The sequence below is a fragment of the Falco punctatus genome, assembly GCF_963210335.1.
Source record: "Falco punctatus genome assembly, chromosome: 3".
Classification (NCBI taxonomy): Eukaryota; Metazoa; Chordata; class Aves; order Falconiformes; family Falconidae; genus Falco; species Falco punctatus.
Genome location: NC_137582.1, coordinates 110,851,236 through 110,877,295, shown reverse-complemented (window position 1 = coordinate 110,877,295; position 26,060 = coordinate 110,851,236). Strand labels below are relative to the sequence as shown.

General features: G+C 50.9%; 2 protein-coding genes across 7 annotated transcripts in view; one reads left to right on the top strand and one right to left on the bottom strand.

The window, feature by feature from the left end:
* The window catches only part of TMCO4 (transmembrane and coiled-coil domains 4), a 41,184-nt gene extending 25,830 nt beyond the window's left edge, over window positions 1-15,354 (top strand). For 3 of the 5 annotated variants that reach the window (XM_080379306.1, XM_080379310.1, XM_080379309.1), the window contains exons 13-14: window positions 1,876-1,993; window positions 14,593-15,354. In XM_080379306.1, the coding sequence (XP_080235432.1) occupies window positions 1,876-1,993; window positions 14,593-14,925 (451 nt within the window). In that variant the 3' untranslated portion in view covers window positions 14,926-15,354. The other 2 variants (XM_080379307.1, XM_080379308.1) reach the window with 2 other exon arrangements.
* A 1,182-nt stretch (window positions 15,355-16,536) lies between these two features.
* On the bottom strand, window positions 16,537-25,969 carry HTR6 (5-hydroxytryptamine receptor 6). Of its 2 annotated transcripts, none has more exons than XR_013926758.1 (4): window positions 20,806-25,969; window positions 19,024-19,182; window positions 18,175-18,757; window positions 16,537-18,065 (listed from the first exon to the last, which is right to left on the bottom strand). XR_013926758.1 is itself a non-coding variant. In XM_080379315.1 (4 exons), the coding sequence occupies exons 2-4, from the start codon at window positions 21,586-21,588 to the stop codon at window positions 18,362-18,364; spliced, it is 1,338 nt and encodes a 445-aa protein (XP_080235441.1). In that variant the 5' UTR covers window positions 21,589-25,684; window positions 25,953-25,964; the 3' UTR covers window positions 16,537-18,361. The 2 variants fall into 2 exon arrangements, 1 of the variants encoding a protein (XP_080235441.1); XM_080379315.1 differs by having other exon boundaries at window positions 16,537-18,757; window positions 20,806-25,684; window positions 25,953-25,964.
* Window positions 25,970-26,060: the final 91 nt, after the last annotated feature.

Below are 26,060 nucleotides of genomic sequence, written 5' to 3'. Positions count from 1 at the left end.
AAAGAAGAATTAAATAAAAGAATTAAAAGCATTCAAGATTAAAACAACAAATTGTTAATCACATCTGGCAGTTAGGCTGAAAATTGTTGCTTTTGTCCTTTTTGGATCACAGGAGGTTTTATGGATGCCAGATGTGCACACCAGTTTCAGTATTTCTTCACTTGACATAAGGAAAAAGCAATTGCTACCTCCTTGGGAGTGCTTCTGTGTTCCTCCAAGAAGCCATAAATGACAGCAATTGTTGCATATAACTGAATCTGCCCTGGCAAATATCATTCCTCCCTGTGTTATACAAAAATCAATTACACTGTAAAAAGCTCAGTGTATTCATTTCCTATAATGAAAAAAAAAACCAAAACAAAAACGAACAACAAAAACTTGTTATAGTTTCTAAGCCTGCATGTACTGTTGGAATAAAATAGTATGTGTGTTTGTACCTCTGTGTGTGCAGTAATTTGGTTAGTCTCTGCTTTGGCAAGCCCATGTCTTGAATGTTGAATGAAAAATGACACAGAAATTGTAGCTCGTTGCTCACAAATAGGAAGAAGCAGGTGAGGAGACTGTCAGGAAATATTCCACTATGCAGGTTCTCTGCTTTGCCCTCAGATGCTGAATTTGAGGGTTATGCAGTTAGCACGAGGGGCAGCTAGAGGAGGTAACTGAGAGATAGGGAGAATTTATGTGGGGATATTAGATGTGAGAGAAGGACTATACAAACGTTTTGTGGTGAGACCTCACCTGATTCTGATTTCTCTGGTCTCGTGCTTATACAAATTGTGGCCTCGTTCTGTCACTTGAGGAGTAACTCTATTTAGGTCAGATGAATTACATTGAATAGAATTCCTGCAAGATCAGATTTGGGCCTAATTTGTTGAGCTTCAGTCCACTGCAGCTTGTCTCCTTTGGCTTTGAAGTCTGAAAGGATATGGAGAGTGAAAGCCAGCTGTCAGAGCTGTCCCATCCAATTTCACAGCAGGGTTACAAATTCCTAGTGGGAAACCTTAACGAAATTAGTTAGACTCACTCAGCTTTTGAAAGAACCCATGCCTGAGTAGTGTGGATGTGTTGCAAAGACTTTGCAGAGCTCTGCATAGACTTAAGAATTCTAGGATAGACCATTTTGGAATGGACAGGAGCAGCCAGAAACAGCCACCTGTGCAGATGCACTTCACCTTCTGCCATCACAGAGTACAAGTACCACTCGCATCCAACTTAAATTTACTCTACAGAGTGTAGTGGTGTTCAGGTGCCCAGATTTTATGCTGTTGCTCAGTGCAGAAGAGGTTATGTATTTCCAAAGGACGCATCACCTTCTCTCATCATGCTATAGTCTGCCCTGAAGCTGTCACAGTGACTTATGGCAATACTTTACAGTGGGAACAAACTCTTCCTAGTTCTGTCATTGAACCCAGGTATTTATAGAGTACCTATAAATCAGGAGCAATCCAAGGAGCTTCATGGTCAATATTTATGTCAGCAACATTGGTATTGCAGGCCTCATCACGTTTACAACTGTCTACAGGCTGGAGAACTTCTGCCTATTAGTACATTAAAAAGATTAAATATGTGAATGTATTGCAATCTCTAAGCAAATACAGGAATAAACAGAAGGGGTCAGATTTTTAAACATGCGGCATGTAATGAGACTACACCCGTGAACGAGGATTAAATTGAGATTTACACTACTGTGTTCCAGATACCTGCCCTGAATGCGGCAACTGCTGCGATTCCTACATCAGACAAAGCTGCAGAGGTCTCAGTCCAGACATCGCTGTCCTTCCCTGCCCTTCTACCCTCCTCGTGGTCTGAGCAGACACATATTGCACGGGTTTGGCAACAGGATTTATTCACACTCTTCTTCTGCTCTGCTCCTAGGGGTGACTGGCTGCTGGGATTTGTATACAGAACCTCTTCTGTCCAGATCAACGTTGCAGGCCTCCAGCCAGTCGACTTGGATGACAGGAGGATGGTAAACATGGACCTTTCGTCTGTAGTAAGTAGCGCTTCTTATATCATCAGTTTTTGTCAGCTGCCCTTTGCTTGCAGCACTGTAACCTCACACTCATCGATTAGGAGAAGACAAGATACTGCGGAGAGCACCTCTGTGTACATGGTCCCTCTTTCCTTTTTTTGAGATAACTCTTATCTCAGACTTCACTATAGATTTTGTTGGCCCAGACAGCACTCAGTATTGAGCAAAATAATGAGAATTTTTCCTCTCTTGCTGGATATCTTTGGGGTTTTTTTGTTCTGAAATATCTCATACTGGAGACAGACAATGCCATTATTCTCTTGCTGTCTTGCAAGCCCCCAGTCAGCGGGTAGGTAGGATCAGCAGCTGAGAAACCTGGGGCTCAAACACCCAACTGTGGAACAGGTGCAACCTGCAATCTGGTCTTGGTGGAGTCTTCAGCGCTGTTCAGGTTCATCCAGGGTCAAGTTTGTAGGCCTTGTACCTTGGTCCCCTGGGCTGCACTGACGCCGTGGTGCAGGAACTAGTCCGTAATTACAGAAGCTCTGTGATACCGCCGGCTGGTTTGCCAGGTCCTGGCCTGGGCTGCCGCCTTTTTGGAGTGGAGGTCTCGCGCAAGCAGGAAGCGATTCACCTGGTTGTCTCTAGGTATTTAGTTTCCTCAAAGCTATCTGGTGTCATTAATGATAAGCCACTATATCATAGGTCTAGCAATATTCAACTCAATTACCTTAAGCAAACTAATGATCTTACTGCCTTATCTTTACTCATGAGTGAGCTCTTCCACAAAAAATCATGCAAATTTAGCGTGTGTATTAATTTTCACAGTAATCTTGGACATGCAATTTTGTTTCTATGTATCTTAGATGTTTTAATTCATTTTTCACTCTCTGCAAACTGGACTGAAGAGGCTCAGCACAAAGCTGAGGATACTTCCATGGGCATTGTTCCTGCCATGACTCCTCCCAAATGTCCCCACAAGCTGGTAGCGATTGTCAACGTTGCTCTGCAGCCAAAGGCACTTTAAGCGCTTTCAGATATTCTTGAGCACCAGCCCACTGAGCCTATAAATATGCAACTGTTACCAGCTCATTTCATTCATTATAACTGAGCTATGTACAGCCCCTGCCAGAAAACACAGGACTTAATGCTGTACAGATAAAATAGAGACTTTGCAGAACAAAATATAGGCTTCCCAGAAAGCAGTGGTATAGTAGAGGCTTTTAAGCATGGTCCAGTACTGTAGCTGTTCTTGTATCTTTGCATCTTACTGGGTTGTTGTGGACAGCATTTCCACATGCTCTTACATCTATTTTTTCACCATCCTCAGATGGTCGCCTGCGAGCAGCAGCATCTGTTGCTGGCGTGAAAAGCAAAATGGCCAAAGATGTTAAGCAGCGGTGGCATTAGGGTGACTTTTCCTGACAGTTCAGTCTGGTTTATTCTCCTCTTCTTGACTTCTCTTCAGAGACCCTCTTTCTGTTGACCTTCTGCTTCCTGCACTCTGAAACCCCCTGGAGTCCTGCAGACTTTATCCTGCCTGGCTCACAACAGCCTCTCCGCTTTTCCCCCAGAGGAGCAGTATTTACATTTCAGCTAAATGAATAATGCTTGCAGAGCTGCTATCTGCTAATCTCCTATTGTTGTACATCTGTATCCATGCTGCACGATGCCAACAGACAAATCCCAGTGCTGTTCTCATTTCAGAAAGAGCTGACACTTTCACTTGCTTAATCTTACTGCAAAGCATTGGGGGGAATAAAGAGCAACCCCCACAGGGGGAAAGACTATATTAAGTAGATGTCATTCTCTTGATCCATTTTCCAGACCATGGAGCTTTATGAAAAGAAATACACTGCATTCTTGTGAACATTTTACAAGTAAAAGGAGCAAGAACAGGGAAGGAAATATTCAGGGGCAATATTTTTTAAAGTGGTAAGAAAGCCAAGATGGATTTTGCTGCAAATATGGTGCAGTAGCATAACAGAAATACAGAAAGAGATATTTTCTATAATAGGGACCAGCTCCATCCCTGCAGATGCCCTTGCTGGAGGTCACCATGAGTCTCCTGCCAGGAATAAGAAAGGACAAGCTGTGATAGAAGAATAAAGCATAGCTGATGCAATGGTGTTCAGCATGAAAATATTGTGCAAGCAGGCAGCCTCAGCATTTTAGGCATCTCCCAGTCCATCCATAGTGAAAACTGGACTGGAACCAAAGAGCTGGGTTGTCTTTGCTGTGGTAGCACCAGAATCCTCAAGTGAGTGGAGGACTAAGAGACCTCGGTATAAGCAGGAATTCACCTCCAAGGCATTTATTGCATGTCTCTCTTAATTAGTATGTTTTTTATCTGACTGTCAGTAAAACTGAGAGAAAAATGTCCTCCCACTCAGCAAATGCAGTTATAAAAGCCTTCCTAATGGTTACAATGGCACTGATTTATTCAGTAGATTTATTTGACAGCGCCTGTTACAGAGACCGAGGAAGTAATTGAGCTGTAGTGTATTAGATTGATTGCTGTTTGTTCAAATGGGATATTGTAGATTACATTTTGCATTAACATTTGAATATTGCAGAACTGCTCAGAGTCAGAACACAGGCAGAGCATTTTCATGGAGGCTCACAAGTCAGGAATGGGTACTTAAGTTTCTCTGGGTGGTTTTACCACAGCAGAAACCAGGGATGAACTTGCAAGCTTAAGGGCAGTAGGAATGTGTGGCTGGAAGTCTAGTAGAGAGCATGGGTGGATCATGACAATTATTGCAGCAGTCAGTACTGTTCTCTTGTTAGTCCAATATGAAAACAGTCTTAAACAGCTTTAGACTACGATTAAGTTTTGCATTGACTTTAAGACTCCTTCCTTTCTTGTGCTTTCGATGGCAGCTGAATTCTCCTTTTCCTATTGTGGATGGCAGCTGCCTACCTGCTGCCAGTGCTCACAAATCCCTGTAAAGGCAACACGTGGCAACACCAACTGAGAGTAAACACCTGGCGTGCCAGAGCCGTGCTCTGTACAGCCCACAGACTACAGATACACTTTTTAATCTCTAGAGCAGTGATTGCAGTGGTACGGAGAATGCTGATACATTTCACAGCCATATCCTTCTCCTGCGGCATCTCTGCACAGTGGAAGGCAAAACAGCAGAGCTTCTTTTTAGAACAATCCGTATCACACAGCAGCACACTGTTGCTTTATCCCTCTGAGATACCTCAGAAGCTTTTTACCTCTTCTTTTCTTTGCTGCTCTAAGTGAGCAGTGGGAAAGCCCTCTTTATGACAATGATTACAAACCAACCATAGAATCGTGTAAGTTGGAAAAGACCTTCAAGATCATCAAGTCCAACCATTAACCTGGCACTGCCAAGCCCACCACTAAACCATGTCACTAAGCACCACATCTCCACGTCTTTTAAATACCTCCAGGGATGGGAACTCCACCACTTCCCTGGGAAGCCTGTTCCAGTGCTTGACCACCCTTCTGGTGAAGAAATATTTCCTAATATCCAACCTAAACCTCCCCATGCGCAACTTTTCCTGAGTTCCAGCCAAAGTTCTCTGTTCAGCCAGGCTGGTCTTCCCCAACAGCTCATCTTTTGGCACATGGGGACAGCCTGCTCCTGTGCCTTCAGGATTTCCTTCTTGAAGGATGTCCTGAACCCCCTGGACCCTCAGGGCTGCCCCCCAAGGGACTCTGGCAACCAGGCTCCTAAACAGGCCAAAGCCTGCCCTCCAGAAGTCCGAGGTGGCAGTTCTGCTGACCACCCTCCTTACTTCAATGAAAATTTAAAACTCATTATTTCATGATCGCTGTGCCCCAGATGGCCTCCAACCATCGCATCACCCACCAGCCCCTCTCTGTTCGCAAACAACAGGTCCAGCGGGCACCTTCCCCAGTGGGCTCCCTCACCAGGAAGGTCCCTCCCGCACGCTCCAGGAACCTCCTGGACTGTGTCCTCCCTGCTGGACTGTATTTCCATCAGACTCCTGGTAAGTCAAAGTGCCCCACGAGAACAAGAGCTAGCAGTCGTGAGATTTCTCCCAGCTGCTTACAGAGCATTTCATCTGCATCTTCACCTTGGTCGGGTGGTCTATAATAGACTCCCACCATGGTATCTGCATCGTCAGCCTTCCCCCCGATTCTTGCCCAGAAGCACTCGACCCTATCGACACCATCGTTAAGCTCTAGACTAACTCAGGAATAACTGATTTTTCTTTCCAAAAGCTGTCTTAGAGGAGGGGCCTGGTATTCCCATTATGAGGGAAGGCAAACAAATCCAAGGCAGTCTGGCCTTCAGCCAAGCAGGTACCCAGCATACATAAATACCGTAAGCAGATGAAAAGTCTGAATTTTGTGAAATCCAACTGATTTGGCACTTTTGTGACTTGGGCTTTTTTCCCCTAAATGCATCAAACTGTGTTTTGTTCCCCTGCATTCCCAAGACTTGCAGGAAAGAATTAATTGTCGTTACGAAATGTGGATTAATTAAGAACCCTGGGAAGTTCAAAAGGCAAAAGGTTGCCTATGTCTCATTACACCTTTGTTTCATTTGTTTCAAATGAGCAGTGCCACCTCCCATGGTGACAGGCATTAACAGGATCAGAAAAGCAAGAGTTAGGAGCAGAACTTGGCTTCAGGCAGCGGCTCGAAGGAGCCCGGAGAGCCTTCTCTCACATCTGGGGACCTGCAAGCCTTTTTGGAAACTAGTCTATGTGTCTGCTTGGCTCTAAGGTCACAGGGATGATTTCTTCCTCTTCACGTGTCCCTACAACCCTGGAGTCATCAGTGGCTTAGTTTTCTGTGATCCTTCTTGCTGATGATTTGGGAATTCCAAGAATCACACATTGAATACATATTAAATAAATGTTTCCCTTTGGGATGCAAGCAGAGGGTGCTGGCAATATCAGTATGTTAGAACAGAGGAAGAAACTGGAAAAGCTTTTCCATAAAGTGCGTGCAAATGGACCCATTAATAACTTGCAGTTTGTTTTTGCTTTGTGGCAGAAAAAAACCTCAAAAGCCAATGTCCCTCCTTGCTTCAACACAGATGTATTGCTTCACCTTGGTGTACACTTTGGGAGGCTGGGGGTATTTAGCTGCTTCTGAGAGGCAGAGAGAACCGTTTTATAGCACTCCCTGAGCCTTTACTCCATAAGGCTGGTGCCAAAATTCACATACGTGCTGCCACTCCGAAGCAGTGTGGTGCCAGAACAGCATGGCCTTCCTGCAGATTTATAGAAGTAATTTTCCCATTTCCTCCATTGTGCGTGGAACATGTGGGTATCGTTTCATGGTGGACTTCCACAACATCTGTTTGAGTGTGTACAGTGTTCAGAGACCCCAACTACCCTGGGCAAAGCTGAATGGCTGGGACTGCACCCCTCGCCTTCAGAAAAGCTGAGATTAAGTGCCACATTGTAGAAAGATCCACAAGTAGTTTACATTTACATCTAATAAGTTCAACAAACGAAATTTGCTATTCCACTTGAGTAACCAGCAATGTTTTCATACCATGACATCTTTCTCCCATGGAGCCTAAGAATTTACATCACTTTTCACCTTTTATAGAGCTTCTTTTACATTGTATATATATCAGAGCACCTTGCATTTGGAAACAGGACTGCTCTTGCAAAGCCAGATGTTGCAGACTCATTCTTGACAGGTTTGCGGTGAACGCATTTGTAGCTGTTGACTTTGCAAGCAGCTCACCTGATCACACAGACCCTACTCCAGCAAAACAGCCAGGAAAAGCAGTGGGAATTTTCCCTAAGTAGTGTTAATTACATTTGGTTCTGCAAGGGTGGCTACACAAAGCACGGTAAGGTGAATTAAGGATAGAGAATTCAGCTTTCTATCTCCTGTCTTATGTTGGAACACGATCGCTAATTCTGTATAATTTTTGTGTTCAGTTTTGAACTTTGTTCCTAACCTCTTCAGCTAACATGGAAAGAAAATTCAGCTGCAACATCCAATTAAAAGTGTTAATCAAGGGGAAGACTGACTTAGCTGACACATTGTGTACATGAGGTTTTTCTCCTGTAGCACACTTTCAGCTAACGTGTTTGAGATCTCGCAATTACAACAGCACGTATTATTGATGTTAGCTGCCTGTAGCTGAAAACACCATGAGGCTTATCGCTGCCTGCCGCCCCAGCGACACTAGGGTGAGGTCAGGGCTTAAACTGGCAGTGTGATGGATCTGTAGGAGATCACGTTGCTAAGGAGAGATGTTGCACTGCTCCATAGCTTTGGAAATTTCCCAAATGCCCAAGACTTCTTGTCCAGACAGATTAGTACCATCAGCTCATAAGGGGTGAATAAGGTGAGAGCAGGTCATTGTCCCCAGAGACAGCAGGAATTCCCTTAGCTAACCAAAACCAATCTTGTTTTGTGGACTTCGGCTGAGAAGTTGGTTTGAAAGCCACGAAGATGGTAACATTTCAGCTGCCAAATCTTGTGTATTCCTGGAGCAAGATGGGGAGAGGGAGGGTAATCAGTCCCTTTTGGTGTTACAGAGGAGTCATCCTCCACTGCAGGCAGGTCCTGTTATATCATCCTGACTATGGAGACTGAATCTCATCTCAGTGTTTTCATCCGGACTCTTGAAAAATTCTCCATAATCCTGGCTTGATCAGTATAGCAGATATTTTGGATCACTAGTGGACTGCTGTAGTTTATAACATCAGATACATGGGTCCCCTAAGCTACTTCTAGGAACACTGCAGTTCAATACCTCAATCCAGTCTTCGTTTTGGGAGATCTCTTTTCTTCTGAGGCCAAGAGATGATGTTCAGATTACTCACCAGTGATAATTATATGCACAGTTGATGCTGGGCCTTTGAAAACATTCTTTATAGCATCTAATGTAAATAATTTGCACTTGGATTAGCACTGAAAAATAAGTATTTGATTATAGCCACCTTAAAAGTGAGTGGCATGTTTTGCAACTTTGATATAGCTGGAAAGACTCTCGAGTGTTCAGACACCAACCCGATAGCTAGAGAAAAGAACCAATTCCACTTCTGGTAGTTGTCAGAGCATCAGCAAAATAAAACCAGTCACCAGCAGCTGTGCAAACGGTTGAAAAATTCATGGCTCGGTGTGCGGAGCGTGTTACCTGTGAGCAGAAGGCCACCTGTGAAGGCAATTGATCCAGAATTTATGAAGCTCCTTCTTCCTAACTTTATCCTGCCCGTCATCGCTGACATACAGCCGCTCTCCATCTCGCCCCCTTAGGGCTTCAGGCTTCCCAAACTGATTTCCTCCATTTACTTCCTCTGTTTTCTTGTTGTATTCTGTGTTTCACTCCTCTCCATCAGTCCTCTTGGAATTGGTCAAGGTAAATCGAGAGTAAAGCTGGCAGAGTTTTTCAGCAGTGGACAAATCCAGCAAAAGAAAGCATTCACTCAGAATTTTCAACACCGACATGTTCCCACAAAAAAAAACATATCAAAGTTTGATGGGAAAAGTCCTTGGAAAAAGTTACTGCGTTGGTGTGAAACTGCCTGAGTGCTGTCTGAGGGTAACATCCCTCAGTTATTGTCCCAGAGGTGAGAATGACTTGATCAATAAGTTGTGGCTGAAAGATGATTGCATGTAAAAATTACAGTCTTGCTCAAGACATGTTGCTGTAATTGAAGGAGAACTTTTACCGGTCAAGTTAGTTGTTAAATGAGGAGAAAAATAAGAATCGAGCGACTTAGTCTATTCACAAAACTGTAATTGTGCGAAGGGCTGATTTAGAAGCAAAGCCTATTAGCTACAGCTGAATCATGCTCCAATCTTTATTCCGTCAGTTTTTCAGAGCAGAAATAGAAACATTAAAGAGGAATAATGCAAATGACATTGACAGTATTTTCAAAATAAATTCAGCTCTATAGAATTTTCCTCAAATATGTTTTTATTAGCTTCTCCTCTGCTGGAAGCGAGAATCGCTAATGCTCAGGATATACCTATAGTGCAACACAGATGCCAAATTCACACTTTTTAATAAATCCATTTAAATGACAGCTTCTGAATCAGTGGATGTGTTCACTGCCCTCACTTTTGAAAACATTGTTTCCTAAGAACCCAAACAGAAGAATTTTATTTCTATTTTAGCTTAATTCAGCCACAGCCTCTTTCCAGGTTTGTTTCATGTTCTTCTGGTTCTCGCTATGGGAATCTGCTCTGCCACTGGCTTTTGGCAGGTCCAGCCATATTCCCCAGCTTGGGCAGTGTAAGATCTTTGCCAGAAGCTCTCAGAAAACTGTGGAAAATAGATAGGACATTTTCCACCAGGCTGAATGCCCTCTACCATGCTGGATATACCCAGCACTCTGAATTAAGGCTTACGCTGACACATGGGAATAACTCTGAGCAGAGGAGCCTGCCAGCTTGGCAGGGATGACTGCATTTTGAGTGATAACCTGGCATAGCTTGAGAGTCCTATAATCAGTCAGGCTTTGCCACCATCTGGAAGAGGACGGCTGCATGGCTTTGGAGGCAGTACCCAGAACTGAGGATTTTTTTGGAAAGGAAGAATGGCATGTGAGTTTCTTCCCTTCTGTACCAATGCCATGCCAGAACTGGCTGTCAGTTTATTTCAGCGCGCAGGGTTGCGCTCCGGTTCTCTTCCTGAAAGACAAATTCACTGCCACTGTTGGAAACGGAGAGGAAACCCAAGAGTTGAACGGGCTATTGCAAGAGTTGCTGAGCTGGCTTTATTGAGATATGCCACCCGGAGGCAGTTTGCATTTCATTATGTGTGTACACAAAGTGTCTGGCACCATAGTGGGAAGAAAGCACTGTTGAAAAGTGAGGTGTGATGATTAGCTGAGCTTCAGAAACTGCAGCTCACTCTGTTAACTCTTTTCATCCAACACAAAATACCGTTTTCTATTAAAACAGACAGTATTTGCCAAAAGGGAATCCTGAAACTGCAGTGGCCTCCAAGATAGTCTTTACTTCTCCTGCTGAAATAACAAAGCTCTGGAGAGATGTTTTAACTTGAGAGTATCTTCTTCCTGCACAATAAAGTTGCTTTTTGGATGTAATGGGCTCAAAACAAGTCAAAGAGGTGAAATTCTGAGCCATATTAATGACCTGCGCTCCTGTGACTTGCAGAGGGTACCTGTGCGTGCTCCACTCATGCTGCATGCCTCCTGTGCTCCTCAGGGATCCTCTGCAAATCCCTAGGATGTTTGGTCAAGGAGAGCAGGAGGAAGGCACAGCCCAGCTGCTCTGTCCTGTATCTCTCCCTGCAGGTGGCAGAGGCCAAGGGAACCCAGCTGAGCTCTGGCAAACTACGCAGCCCTGCAAAGCAAAGAGCTCTGCATGCTGTGCCAGGCTTTGGAGCCGGTGTGCACTCCTTGCCTTGGCTGCTTGGGATCGGCGGAGGAGCTCTTTTTGAAGGAAGCTGGACAGGATCTTACAACAGTTGGCTCTGGAGTAAGCAAAGACTTCCTCTGCCATATTGAGCAGAGTCCAAAAGAGCTGGATAGATCCTGCGTTGCTGCTCTATCCGTTCTTTTGCAACGCTGGGGAGAACCAACTGCAAAGGCAATTGAGTAGAGCCGTGGAGATTGCTCTGGCTGACCATTAATGGAGAGAGCTGCATGGTAACTACAAATGGATTCCATTATCATCCCTTCTCAGACACGCTAATCGCTGTCCCCTGTCCCTCTCCAGCTAGAAGTGCTGTCGTTAACATGGGGAGCAGCATCTGCGCTGCAGAGCTCACAGCTCGCCTTGCTACAGTGGCCACCAGTGAGTTGGTTGCAGGCCCAGGGATGACATAATTTGTTTTCAAAGCTCCCATAAATTGAACTGTGTTTTTATGACACCATAACCAGAGGCACTTATTGCACCAAACAGAAAGACTTCTATTTGAATTTAATAGATGCAGCTGATAGGCTTAACGATATTTTGGATGCTTTTTGGGTGGATTTGAACTTGAAAACTTTTCCAAACTTACTGAACTGGAGCCTCCTTTCAGCTGCCCGATCGATCCAGCTGAGCGATGCTATCGCCTGTAGTTCTTTGGAGATCTTTTGGTGCCGTGCCATAGTCCTGCAGCAGAATTAGTGACACAGACGGCTGGCTTGTGTTTTCTAATGAGTCAAAGCAACCATAAAATCAGATATACCAGGGGAGAAGTCACCTAAGCACACTGATTTTCATTTCCTTGTAACAAGCAGAAACATATTTGCTTTGGTTACAAGAACACTTTTCTATTCCATTTATTCTTAAATGCTTCCTGCACTTTGTTCTGGAAAATATTAAAACAATTCTTTATTTCCCTGTAAAATTTTATTGTCCCTTACAGTGTTTTAGATGTTCCCATCCCATCTCCAGCACAGCCTACCAGTGGAGGAATTCAGCTTTGCAGATAAAAACAGGCTCTTGAGAGATGAAATTGCTGAATTTTCCCACCAGGCTGGCTTCACAGTGGCAAGGCAGTATGTTTGCTGTTCTTTTGCTGGTGGCTCGGTATTTAATATCACAATATAGCAGAGAAGGAGTCCTGCCTCCTCCTGTGCTGCTCAGGGCTTGCACTGGGCCGGCTTTGTGGGCTATCCTGGAAACAGCAGTGGGTTTCCTTTGAAGAGATGTCGTGGTGCTGGCAGACCTGCAGTAAGGGACAGACTTTCAGGAGGGTCAGCTTCTCTTTTAGCTGCGTGAGGAAAGGCTCAGCTCTTCAGAACGGCTCCTATCCAGCATCTCTCAGCGATCGTGGTGCTCGAGGAAGAGGAGTTCCCCATGGTTTTAGTGGAAGCTGCTGGATACTGAAGTGTTATGAAAATCTAGCCCTCAGGGTGGCAGAGGAAATTTGTTCTGTCTCATGACTAGGTGAGAGAAGAGGCTGAGAGATCCCCAGGTGGTGGCCAGGGCAGGCAGCTTGCGGTGACTGTAGAGGTTTCAGAATACAGCAAAGCAAGAGGCTTCAGCAACCCCTCCCAGTAAGTCCATTTCTTCCTTGTTTCTCTCTGCCTTGTCCAACGCTGCACTCATTTCTTTTTTAGCACCAAGCCTTCCCACTGTGTAGAGAGTTCATGCTTTTTCAGAGAACATGTACGTATCTTAACAGCCAGTCCATTAGCCCTTCAATGGTTATTTTAATTAACTAATCTGTTCAAAACACCAAGAGCCTGTTGAGCCATCTGGACTGATGAAAGTCACATATTGCATTACTAATGTGCTGATTAAATCCTTCATTTTGCTCCAAGTCCTAAGTGCCTCCAAACGTTACCACTCAAAAACTGTTTGAATTTTGCCCATGCAGGAAAGGAGGCTGGTGTTAGGGTTGGGGAGAGGTGCTGGTAACCCTGCTGGCCGCACAGGGAGGCAGGGTGCCCAGGCACCAGCCAGCCTGTGGGACTGAGCCAGCAGGGAGTGCAGCGGGGGGCCGGGGCTGCTCTGCAAAGGGCTCTCACCGCCTCGTACGAGCAGCCAGCCCCTGCCTGGGGTGCTCCTACACGTGGCCAGGAAGCGGGAAACCCAGGGCTGTGGTGGTGGGTGTTCCCCACTGTGGAAATTCCCTAATTACTAGTAAGGTTGGGGAAAATAGGAGGTGGTGTTACCTGAGACAGCTTTCTGGCGGGGTCAGGAAGGATGTAAAGTGTTAGAAATTGAATTTACCAAAGATGTTAAATATCTGAGGATGCAAATCAGACCCCTGAAGCTGTGCTGAAATCTGTAGGCCGGCTGGTGCATGCACCATCAAAATAGCCCCAGCTCAGCCTCCCCGCGCTTTTCCCCTCCACAGAGAAACCAGCTGGAAATCCACCTGGCGCTCACAAGCGCTTCCTCCCATCTCGGCTGTGAGCACAACAGCCAAGGAGCTCTGAAGGCTGCTCTCTGGCAGAACCTTTGCTGTCGCTGCCTCAGACGCTGGGTTTGCACAGGACCCCTGACACGGAAGGGACCTTCTGCCTTCCCAGCCAGGTAGCCTGCTGTGGATGACAACGACGACCTGCGGAGGAGGTTTTCTCTCCCTCCTGTGCCCTGACTGGAAGGACGCATTCCAACGTCCCTCTCAGAAGGGTTTATCTTATCATGGAAATCACCTTACAATAAAAATGTGTGGGGTTTTTGCATGTGCTGTTGACTTTAATGTGGTTTATGAACCCATAACTCTCAGGCTCCCGGTTTTATATGGTGTGGGACAGATCAGTGCACCTTCCAGCCAAGAACCTTAACACACTCGGTAGCTGCTGTGAGATTTAATGACTATATTCTACTTTAAATAAGATAATTTTTGCTTTTACAAGGCAGCTAAGGCACAGGAAGGACACGTAATTTAGCAGAGAACAAGGGGCTGAACTAAGACAAGTTGTCTCCTACCTGGGTGTCTCTCACTGTGGCACATCGCCTCCTCTCTTACTCTTGTGGCACCCAGAGTCTGGGGGTTTGTAACTCAGCAATGTTACAAACATTGTAACGATGTTACTGAGGAGAGGCAATGCAGCAGCCGCAGCCAGTTCAGGTTATTCGGTGGACAACCGCATTTTTCAGACCTCATTCTTCCAGCCTTTCAGAGCTAAACTCAAACCTCATGACAGTGCTGGCTCTGGAGATGAAGGACTTGACGGAGCTGGGCTTCCTGCAGCTTCCCCACTAACAGGACTCTTGTTGCTTGCAGGTAAACGGCCACCTGGACTATATGAAGCAAATGGACACGATCCTAAAAGCTGTGGGCATTAAAACCAAGGAGTGTTGTCCGGAAGAGAAGGGCAGCGGCAGCCTTTTCTCCCCTCCAGCCAAGAAATCACAGCGGGCAGCGGGCGGCGAGGCTCCGGAAGAGGAAAACACCATGCGAGAGGAGGATGTGGCCGATGGTGAGGCTCTCCCCGCCGGCCGTGCTCAGCACCCTGATGCTCCCAGCTGTCTCGGGGGAGAAGCCTCACTCCCCTGCCCAGACTGTTCAGACAGTGGGGACGGCAAGAAAGAGGCAGCAGACAAAGGAGCAAATTAGAGCTCTTTGTGTGAGGCAGAGATGCTCCGCCAGCGCTAAAACCGCTTTCAAAACACCATCCTGTTGCAGCAGGATTCCCAAAGGAGCACTGGTGGAGCCGGCAGAGCTGTAGCTGCAGTTTGCAGACCCTCCCGAGAGCTTGGAGCGTGGCAGCGGCGTGTTGCTGCATCAAAGCTTCTGGAGCAGCCACCCACGGCATCTCCCATGGACAAGGAAGGGCTGGTTCCTGCCTGAATCAGCACTGCTCAGGAAGTGGCGGCACTTCCCTCCTCGCACAAACCGCGTTGGTTCTTGAGGGAAGCAGCTGTCACCGTTAGGGACTGTGTCTCTGCTATGTAACTCCTGGGAAAGCAGGTGGCTCTGCGGGTATTTTTAAGCATATCATGGAGAGGGGCTCATCACTAGGAAATTAAAACCATTTTTCCCGCAGTGGTTGATTGGGGTTTTGATTTCATGTGAGCAGGTGTGCTGCAGGCTCTGGCTGCCCGGCTATGTACATCTCAGCGTCCCCGCTGCGGCTCCGCTGACGGGGCAGGCGTACGGCTCGGGCTGCCTGCCCTTCTTCCCCTCAGTCCTGTCAGAAACGCGCGTTGAGACCCTAGGTGAAAGACAGCAGAAGAAACAGAGCGGGCTTTTTATGATTTATTACTTCGTGAAATTTCCTCCCAGGCTTTGCAAGCCAGCAACCCACAGAGACTTTTGTTTTGTGTCCCACACACTTCTCCAGCCTTAAAAGCCCCCTCTAGACATATTTTTAATTGGCTTAGCAGAAAACCAGTACTTGGCATAGGATAAATATGAATCTGTTTGATTTCTACCTCCCTTTATAAAAGCGGATTGGCATCCGCTCTCTTCTCCCCCCTCTCAAACCGGAGGGAGGGACGCTGCTTTACATCCCCTGCCTTGCAGAATCTTCCAGAACCCTACGGGACTGATCCACATCTTCCACAAAAGGTCCCTCTCTGGCCTGTTTTGCTGCTGAGCCCAAGGCAGCACATCCAGCCGGAGCACGGCGAGGACAGGCCCCAGCTGAGAGCACCCCTGTGCTTCCCTGCTTCAAAACAAGCGCCGAGGGGTGTCAATACCCTCCCACACCCACACCTGGAAGGTCTTGTTGAGTCACAGGGGGAAATACTGTGCCTGCAGCTTCCGATTTCGGTTCACACCGAGTCCTCCTCCCTCCCGGTTCCAGCACCAGTTTAACCAGCACCACCTCTCCCTTCTCTCCCCGGACCTTACCTGCCGATTATTGCTCACGGCGTGGGAAACGCGGCGGTTTCTGGGGGCAGCGGTGCAACCTGGCAGCGTGCCATGGCTTTGGCTGCAGCACCCGGCTCTTCCTGTCCCCCCGTCCTGCCACCGAGTCCAGTATTCACACTGGAATTTGAGCTGTGATCAAAAGCAGCTTATTTAGCAAGTCCAGTTTCCATATGACGCCAGGAACACCATTAATAAACACCTTTTCTTGGTTTTCCCTGTCATTTGAGAGACGTTATAGCTCTTTGATCATATTCAGGAATACATCTGTCTTGAGATAGCTGGGCCATCGACCAGCTACTTCCTACCCGATCCTGAAACTACATTATTTCATCTCTGCCTCTGGCATGATGCCTTGCTGCGGGGCGACGGGAGATGTCCCGACACAGGCTACGGGGTCCCACCACGGTGGGCCCGGCACGCTGCTCGGCGGTGCTGCTGCCTGCGGGGAAGGGGCTTGACTTCTCCACTGCACCAGAGGATTTGTCCCCAAGCAAACGCCTCGTTACACAGAATTGGCTCGATGAGGGTAGTGCATTATTGCTTTCGGACATCTGGCTTGAGGAGGCTGTCTCTGTTTCTCCATCTCCTGCAGCCTGTCTCTGCGGAGCCGCCCACCCAATGGACCTTCGGAGTTTGTCGTGGATTTTTCTGCTCCTTTTTAACTGGAGTTGAAGTATGTTTTTATATAAAGCCATTTGTGGAAAGACGCACATCTTTACCTTCATGCTTGATACCAAACTCAAGCTACATGGCCACAGCTACGTGGCAAAAATGTATTGAACAGTTTGATGTTTGAACCTGTGCTCAGTTCTCCTTTGTCACGGTCGTTTATCACTGACCGCTGGGCCAGCCGTCAGCTGCAAGGGGATTTGTGGCAAATAAATGTCAAGCTACTCATAAAAACACTTGTTGTTCAGTTCTGGAATATACGTGGGCAACGTGGAAAGAAAACTAATGAGACTGGCTTGGCGTGTGGCTGCTTCTTGCAGCACCCCGTACCCAAGGGACACTCTGTGTTCATTTCTCTGTGTGACCGTGAGTTCCAGGAGCACCTTAGGGTGCCGCAGGCAGCGCGGGGTGCGGGGTGCGAGGCCAGGGAGGGCACAGCAGCCAGCGGCCAACCTGCCTCTGCGTCTGAAAGGCACTTGAGGAAGACTTTGCTAAAAGCATTTATTATTTTTTAAGTGCCCACTTACCACACTACTCGCTATTCCCCCTGCTTGTGGCTCTGTGTGTGTGTTGGGGGAGGGGGCTGGCATTGTTATTTAAAAGACAGTATTTGTTTAGATTCTTATTTGAAGCAGGGGGAGGGGGGGAAGGTGTGTTTTCTAACAGCATCATCTAAAAATTGATGGATTGTCAGAGCGCAGTGTGATGGTCGGATGCCAGAAATAGGAAGCTGTAGGATGAAATCTAAAGGGAAGCTGATCTCGTTACTTACTACTGTCAGGATACCCACGGAACCACCACCGCGGCGAACGCCCACACTCTTGCTGCATCTGCAGAAAGCGGCGCTGGACGTTTTGCATCAAATTTAATCCCCCGTAGTGCAGGCTGCTTATGACCAAACACGATGGTTTCGCTGTGTTGCAGTTTGGCAGGAAACTGAGGCAGGGAGAGCCCAGATCAGGTGAGGGAACTAAGATCCAAGGAGATGTGACGTTCTGTGGCCTGAGGCGGCCCCAAACCCCTTGTCCATGAGTCTCGGGACGTGGTTTCCACCATTCCTCTGGGCACACTGGGTAAGGGAGGCGATCGGCTGAGCCGTGTCAGCGGAAGCTGGAAACCTGGCCTGAAGTTTAGGGAGCTGGAGGCTGGCGGAAGAGTCAGGCGCCCGAGGTTCGGACTAACTAGGGATGAAAAGGCCACAAGAAGCAGCTCTGGAAAAGGGCGAGGCATCGGTGACGGTGAGCAAAGGTGGGATGGACACAGAGAGAAACGAGGCAGATTCGTTCAGCGGTAAAATGCGGCTTTGCTGTTTAAACCTACCCGCCGAAGCGCTTGGTGGCAGCGCCTTCTCCGAGGAAATGCCGTTGTGTTTGGAGAGGGCATCGGGCAGCGAGGCGCGGGCAGGGAGAAGCCTTGCAGCAGAGCAGCCCCTTGGAGAGTTTGCACCGGGCTGGGGGACCCCTCCCAGCACACAGTGGCCCGTAACCCCCTGCCAGGCCACCCTGGCTCAGGCCACGGGGGTGCCGAGCTGCCTGGGCTGCAGCCCCGCGTCGAAGCGGTTGAGCAAGCGGGGGCTGGGGGCTGGGGGGCCACCGCCGGCCGGCAGCAGGCCCTGTTCATTCCCCAGTGCCCCGGAGTCAACCGAGTCGGTCTCCGCCTGCAGGGTGAGGACGTTCTTGAGGGACGTGGCGGCGCGTGGTCCGCTGTTGGAGTTCCTCATGGAGAGGGAGATGGCGCTGGGCCGGGGCTCCCCCGCGCGCCGGCAGCAGGGCAGGTACCTGCCCATGGCTCTCTTGAAGTCCCTCATGAAGAGCGGGTAGATGATGGGGTTCATGGTGCTGTTGCAGTACCCCAGCCAGGTCAGCACGTCGAAGAAGCCGGCCGGGACGCAGCTGCAGACTGCCTGGCGGGGGGACAGCAAGGGTTAGCAGCATCTCCCACCTCGGCCCCGATCCGGAGCGGTTTCCCAGGCATGCCAGCATTTCCTTTTTGAAGGAAACCTTCCAAACCCTTTTGAAGGGCTTTTTCCTCCCGTTGCTCCCTGAGGAAATTACATCTTTGACCCCAGAGGCTCTCCAGCAAGACCCGCAGGTGTCTAAGATTGAACCCAGCTGGATTCGAAGCGTCAAACTTCTGAAAACTCGACATAAACCCACCCGACGTGCTTACCTGCGTCACGTTGGTGACAAAGAAGGGGAGCCAAGCCACGAAGAACATGCCCAGCAGGATGCCCAGCGTCAGGCTGGCCTTCAGCGCCTTCTTGCTGTGCTTGGTGGTGAACCTCCTGCTCTCGCTGCCGGCCGCGGGCTGGCTGGGGGCGCGGGGAACCTGCAGCGGGACAGGGGGCGGTGGGCCAGCGCTTGTCCCCAGGCCAGAGCCACGGGCACCCACGCCAGCCCCCGCCAAAGAAAGGGGCGTTTGGGCTGCAAATCCCCCACCGATACCCGCCGTTGTGCCCCGTCTCACAAGGGGCAGGAGGGCGGCGAGCACCGCAGCCCTGAACCACAAATCAGGAAGAGGAAGCAACAGAAACCCTCAACATTGAGAGTATTTTTGGGTTTTTTTACTGCAAAATAGTGATTTTTTATTACTATTTTGTAATACTGTATATTAGGCTGTTCTTTTATAGAAAAATCCGACTCAGTCAATGTTTTGGTCAGGATAAAGCATGCCCTAAAGAGCAGCTCTAGCTGCTGATTAGAGCAGCAAACTACATTTTAAAAATTACATTTTTTTTAAAAAAATTACATTTTTAAAAGCAGGACATCAAACATTTCACCCTACAAACACCACAACTAACTCAGGCCTCTATCCACTCCTGCAATCTGAAATTGTTATCTCAGCCTTCTGCCGGAATTACTTGAGGCCCCGTTGCCACTCAGCTTCCTACCCCAAAAGAGAACAAAAAGATGTTAAAAAGATGAAACTCAGGGGTTCCCTGAATTTTTTTTTCAGCTCACACCCACCCCCCACACCAATGTGGGGCTCCCGGAGCCCGCGGGGACACTCGCCGCCGCTGAGCCACGGGGTGGGTGCTGGTTCACCACGGCAGAGCAAAGCACCGAGCATCGCTCGGGGAGCCGGGCTGCAGGGCTGCGGAGGGTGAGTTCGTAGGGTCTGGGTGGAAAATAAACATTTTATGATATTGTCCGTTGGTTCTTCGATTCCCATTTTCCTTTGGAAAGCCTGGCACACCTGATGTGCGGGAGAGCTGGCCAGCTCGGAGCCCTGGCTCCTTAAAAGAAAGGAAAACAGCAAACTAAGTCGAGGTATTTAAAGGCAATTAAGTTTGTCTTTTTCCCTATAGGATATGAGGTCAATAAAGCCTATTACAAGGAATTAAAGCTGTTAGATTTAGTGGCAATTACCTTCTCCCGGAGAAACACAAACAAGGGCAGCCACGTTTTGGTTATAAAAACACACACGCCGGTTGAACCAGCGCTCGAGTACGGAAGCATTTTGCAGTTGCCGTTATAGACCAGGTGACAAAAACAGAAGCCGGCTGTTCAAAATAAGGTGCTCCCCAGAATTTGGTATGTGCTATTAATTAAACTCCTTCTCCCCTGCATGTCTCACACCCACCACGGCCCAGATTTACGAGTGGAAAGTCAGATAAGATTAAAACCCTCCGGGATGACGCTCGCCAAGAGTGGGGTGAAACCGCATTTATTTTGCACCACTGAGCGCTTTTGCCTGTATCTTAATTTATTTCTCTGCTTCTGCTCATGCCGTTACTGTGCTCCTGAGCAGCTTAAAAGCGCAGCATCGCTGGGGTGAGACACGGGGCACCTTGGGGGGACAGCAGGGAGGTGGGTGCTGCCCAAAATCTCCCTCCCAGCTGGTTCCAGCCCTTTGCTGGCTCCAGCCCCGAGGCCACCTGGAGGGCAGACCCCCCCCAGGCACTCAAATCACTGGGGTCCACCAGGAGCAACGTCCCTGGGGCCACCTTACCTGTGGCGTGGTCTCGGTGGTGGTGGCGGTGGCCACGTTGGAGGCGAGGGAAGCCACCTGCACCGCTTGCTTGCGGGCTGCCAGGAGGATGCGGCAGTAGGTGAAGGAGATGGCGGCGGACGGGAGGAAGAAGGTCAGGCAGGAGGCCACCAAGGCGTAGGGCAAGCTGACCAGCAGCCGGCACTGGTCCTCGTCCCCTTGGGAGGTGACGTTGGGGGACCGGACCTCGAACTCCAGCTCATGCCAGCCCATCTTGATGGGCAGGAAGGAGGCCAGTGCAGCCAAGGTCCAGGTGGCCAGAATGAGCCAGAGGGCCCTGCAGGAGGTCATTCGCAGCTTGTATTTGAGGGGGGAGATGATGAGCAGGTAGCGGTCCAAGCTGATGATGCAGAGGTTGAGGATGGAGGCGCTGCAGCACATGACGTCGAAGGAGTACCAGAGGGAGCAGAAGTCACCCCGCAGCACCCAGCGCCCATAGAGCTGGTTGAGCATGGCCGGGGGCATGACCACCAGCCCCACCATCAGGTCGGACATGAAGAGGGACACCAAGAAGTAGTTTGAGGTGTTGCGGAGGGAGCGCTGGGTGATGATGAGGAGGATGAGGAGGAAGTTCCCTGCCGTGGTCAGCAGGATGATGAAGCAGAGGAAAGCGGCCACCCAGCTGCTCCCCACCAGCAGCGAGTGCTCCCCCAGCATGCTGGCGTTGGGGGCCCCCAGATCGTCCTCCATGAGGAGCCGGGGGGCAGGGCTGGCTCGGGAGCTGCGGGGACCTTCTCCAGGCATGACCTGGGCTAGGTGATCATCGCCAGAGCCAGCGCCGGGGGAAGAAGCACCATCTGTCCCTCTCCACTCTGTGTCCGTCCTCCTGACTCCTCTCCTCCTCCTCCTCTCCCTCTCTTCCCCCTCTCTCCCTCTTCACTGGCAATCAGGACAGAGTGACATTCCCAGGAGCCGATCAGCAGCAGCAAGGTTCCCCTCCCCGTTACTCACAGACAGGCATTTCCTCGTCCCTGCAAATCCCCCTGCTCCACGATGTCCACGGACGCTGCTTCGCTGCTTCTGGATGCTGGGGATGCTCTGGACACCAGGGAGGCTTGGGATGCTCGAGATGCCAGGGATGCTCTGGATGGCAGGATGTTCTGGATGCTCTGAATGCGCTGGACCAGGGAATAATCTGGACCCCAGGATGCTCTGGATGCTCCAGGTGCTGGGATGCTCTGGACCCCAGGATACTCCAGATGCCAGCGATGCCCTGGGCCCAGGATACTTTGGATGCTAGGGATGCTCGGGACCCAGGAAACTCTGGATACTGCGGATGCTCTGGACTCCAGGATGCTTCAGATGCTGGGGATGCTCTGGACCTTGGAGGATCAGCTCTTGCCCCCCGAGCTGGGCTTGGCTACCTGCAGAGCTCTGCCCCCTGGGGCAGCGGAAGCCGCCCCCCGCCCCCCCCCCCCTCCCCCCCGAGTTCCTCTGTGCCTTCGCTTTGCTGCTGCTGCAGCCAGAGCCAGCAAGGAGAGGCAGAGCAGCCCGGAGGCGAGTACAGGGATGCTCCCCGCCGGGGGAGGCGAGTACAGGGATGCTCCCAGCCAGGCTCGCCCCTCAGGAGGACGATGCAACACGCAGGGGTGCGGGAAGGTGTCTCTCCCCTGGCAGAGGTGCGTCCAGCGCGCAGGGATGTGAGCAGGGGTGTGTGTCCGTGTGCAGGTGCCAGCCGGACCTTCACCTGCTGCTCGGTGATGCACAGAGAAGGATGCAGAAATGCCGATTTGGAGGAGGTGGGGCCGGCGGGGGGTTGCGAGGGGGGAGGAGGAGATGAAATGAAATGCTAATGAAAACATGGATCTGGTCTAAACTCCACAAAGTGGCAGCCTGAGAGTTCCCTCTCCTGCCTTAAAGAGACAGCCAGCACTGGGCTCTGCCTCCCCACCGGCGCTGGAGACCCCGACCCCGCATTCGCCTGACAGGTGGGCAGCGACCCACAGGCCAGCAGGTCCCTACGCCCGGCCGGCAGCACCAAAAGCCAGGCTCCATCCTCTGCACCCGCCGATAAAAAGCGGAATTTTGCAAAACCAAATAAAAAGCCACAAAACCTGCCTGCCATCGCCCCCAGTCACCTGCCCGGAAAGCGGCCAGAGGCACGGGAGGACCGGCTGGCCGGTTTTCCAGCCGTCGGCAGCCAGGGATGGAGGGTGGAAGCAGAAGCCGAGGGGAAAGGCTGCCCCTCTGCCCCAGGGCTGTTTGGGCTGCCCGCAGCACAGCCCGGGGCCCCCCTTTGCAGGGGCAACCCTGGATGGACCCACGGCACCTTGCCCTTCGGCAAGTGTGAGGCAACACGTCAGAGGACCCAGCGGGTCCCGCCGGCTTCTCCACCCCTTCTGGTGCAGAAGACACTTCTGAACCTCTAAGTGCTGTTGGGAGCCCCACGTGACCACCTCCACGCTCCAGGGCCAGCACCTCGGGGGGCTCGGCAGGGACTCATTTGGGGGGGTTTAATTTCCAGCTCCAAAAGGGGCTCTTTTCTTCCAACAAATGGCTGCAGTTCCCGCTGGTGGGGAGACCAGCACCGAGGGCACCGATGCCAGCACAAACCAGAGCCACGAGTGCGTCTCCGCTGCGCCCCTGGCACCCACCCCTGTGGTCACAGGGCCAGACGCTGCCGGCTGCTGCCCCTTCCTCCCCTGCACCACTGCCACAGCTTTTGCTGACACGTTCCCCTGGGATGATGCTGCTGCAGATGTGGGGGTGAGGGCCAGCTGTGCACACCACGCACCCCACCGGCCCTGTCCCATGTCCCCCCCAGCGCTGGCTGTGCTGCCCAGCTGCCCACCCCCAGACAGAAATGTGTCTCTTCACCAAGACCTACTTTTCTCATCACCTTTTCAACAACTTCATCGTGCTTTTCTCAGTGGCTGAACGGGTAATTCAGGCCTGGAAACCATCTCAGAGCCAAGGACGGGGAGATGCAAAGCAGGGCTCACCTCCCAGCGTGGACACAGCCCATCTGCCCCCCACTGCCCCCCCCAGGATCTCCGTGCCCCTCAAAAGCTGTTCACTGGGAAGCAGCTGCCATCGAGGACAAGCTGCTGTGCACGGTGCCCACCCTTCCCCTGCTTCCCCAGGACCCTCTCCTTGGATGCTCCCAGCCAAACCTCCCCGGCCACCTCTGCGTCACTCGGTCCTGGCAGGCGTCCCAGGGCAGAGCACACACATGCAAGGCTCTGATCGCAGCAGGAGGTTTCTTTAGAAAAGTGCTTGTACCAGGAAACCCTCACTTCCTCGCCCCATCTGTGCTGGGAGCAAGCGAGAAAGCCCCCCACAGCCCCCTCTGCGGCAGCCCCCCCAGCTAGGGCCCAGCAGTGCAGCAGCACAGATTTATCCCAGCTGCTCCACGCTAGCGCTGAGCGAGGAAGCCCTGCCACGGTGCAAAGCCAACCTCCCCCCCAGCCCCGCTGCGCTCCAGCCATACCAGCATCTTGGGTATCTCCAAGAGCTTTTGCTTCAGAGGAGACGGGATGGGGAGCGTCCCCTCCACAGGCAGGGATGTGGGAGGTTTCGCACGCTGGGTTTGGATGTGTTTGCTGGGGAAGCGAATCTGAATTGATCGAAGTAAAAGGTGTTGAAAAAAACCCAAAAAACCTGCCTTAAAATGAGGTTCAAATCCTACCATCGCCCCTGCAAAAGCTTCTCTGCTCCGGCAGTTCTGCTGGCCTGTTTCTGCTGTCTCCCCTGTGCCGCTGGGCACATCGGCAGGGGCCCGCGGCTTCCACCAGCTCTGCTCTCCAGTACCGCCAGCAGGGAAAGCAAAACCAGGTTGTCAACAGCCACCCAAGTGCCAACGTGGGGAAAAAAAGGGCTGGTGAGCCAGAGTGAGTGAAACGGGAAGGCCAAGAGACCTCGGTGAGGACATCCAGGCGGGCCAGGGCTTAACGCAGCGGCCTCCGATAGTGCAACCTATCCTCAGGACCTCATTCCATCCTTTACCTGGGATGGCTCCTTAGGGCCGATTTTGGGCAGAGCCTGGCTTAGGGACCTTTAAAAGATTTGTGTTTTCGTCTGCAAAATGGCTCTCCATTGCCTGCCTCCCCTGAAGCTCAGGTTGTGTGACAGGAGGTGGAGACACGCTGCTCCAACACCCCGATCCGCAGCTCCTGGAGTTTACAGGAACGGCCCCCCCGCTAAACCCAGCCCGTTTCCACTGTCCCCCAATAAAAGGGCCACGTGGTGGTGGTCAGTGACAGCAGGGGCTTCTCCACCTCCTCCTGCCCCCCTGGCAAAGCCCCCCTCCTTGGGAAGACACTTTACAAGCCTAAAAACATGATCTTCATGCACAGGACACCTCCTCCCCTGCCAGGGTCCTTCCCTTTCGGCCTTTGCTGTGGCAACCGCTGCCGTAACGCAATCCCGCTCCCGCTCCCCACCCCGAGAGCTGCTCCCCACCCTTGTGCAGAGCCCCCCGAGCCTGGCACTCGGAGAGGGGGGCAGCAAGAGCCCCCGGCACGGCACAGCCCCCTGCCCCTCCGGGAGCAGACGGGACCTTCCCCAGGGTTAGGCTCAGACAGGGGAGCATCATCTCATCGTGTTGGGGGCACAGCCACGCCGGGTGCCCGGGCATCGGTGGGAGCGGAGGGTCACGGGGGCAGGCTCTGCCCTGCCCAGGGAACACTCGATCCAAACACCCCTGGAACGAGCCCGCCGGTTTTCAGCCAAGCCGCTTGGGTCCCCTCCTCACCCACGAAGGGCCGTCCATGTCCATGTCCATGTCCATGTCCATGTCCAAGTTCGTCATCCTCTGCTCCAGAAGCACTCCCGGGGCCGCGAACAGCTGGAGGCCACGAACAGCTGGAGGCCACCAAACAGGCTGGATCAAGAGTGTCACCTAGTGGCAACAGAGCTGATAAAGGTTGCGTGATCCCACAGAGACCCCACGCACTTCCCACACGAGTGGGACCCGCCAGCCCTTAAACCTCCAGGCTGCAGCGACACGGGCGCTGGAGCGCAGCTGATGCGCAGGCTCCCCGCGTCCACATGCAGCCCATATGCTGGGATTTGGGGATCCGTTTTCCTTTTAGCGGCTCTCCCTCCTCCTCCTCCACCTCCTCCTCCTCCTCCTCCCAAATGGAATGCAGCAGAAAGCTAAAGGGAACCATCGCTCTCCCATGCCCCGTGCCCTCCTGCGCTGCTGTCCTGCCCGGTGTAAACAGCCTTCTCCCCCGTCAGCCCTGAGGAGCCTCCTGCCAAAAACCAGACAGGCA

What these genes read in the sequence shown, in the direction of transcription:
- HTR6 (XM_080379315.1), bottom strand. Translation starts at nt 21,588, where the DNA reads ATGCCTGGAGAAGGTCCCCGCAGCTCCCGAGCCAGCCCTGCCCCCCGG. An exon ending in CCACCGAGACCACGCCACAG is followed by an intron (nt 19,183 to 20,805) that starts GTAAGGTGGCCC and finishes GTCCCGCTGCAG; the next exon opens with GTTCCCCGCGCCCCCAGCCA. An exon ending in TTGTCACCAACGTGACGCAG is followed by an intron (nt 18,758 to 19,023) that starts GTAAGCACGTCG and finishes TCCCCCCGCCAG; the next exon opens with GCAGTCTGCAGCTGCGTCCC.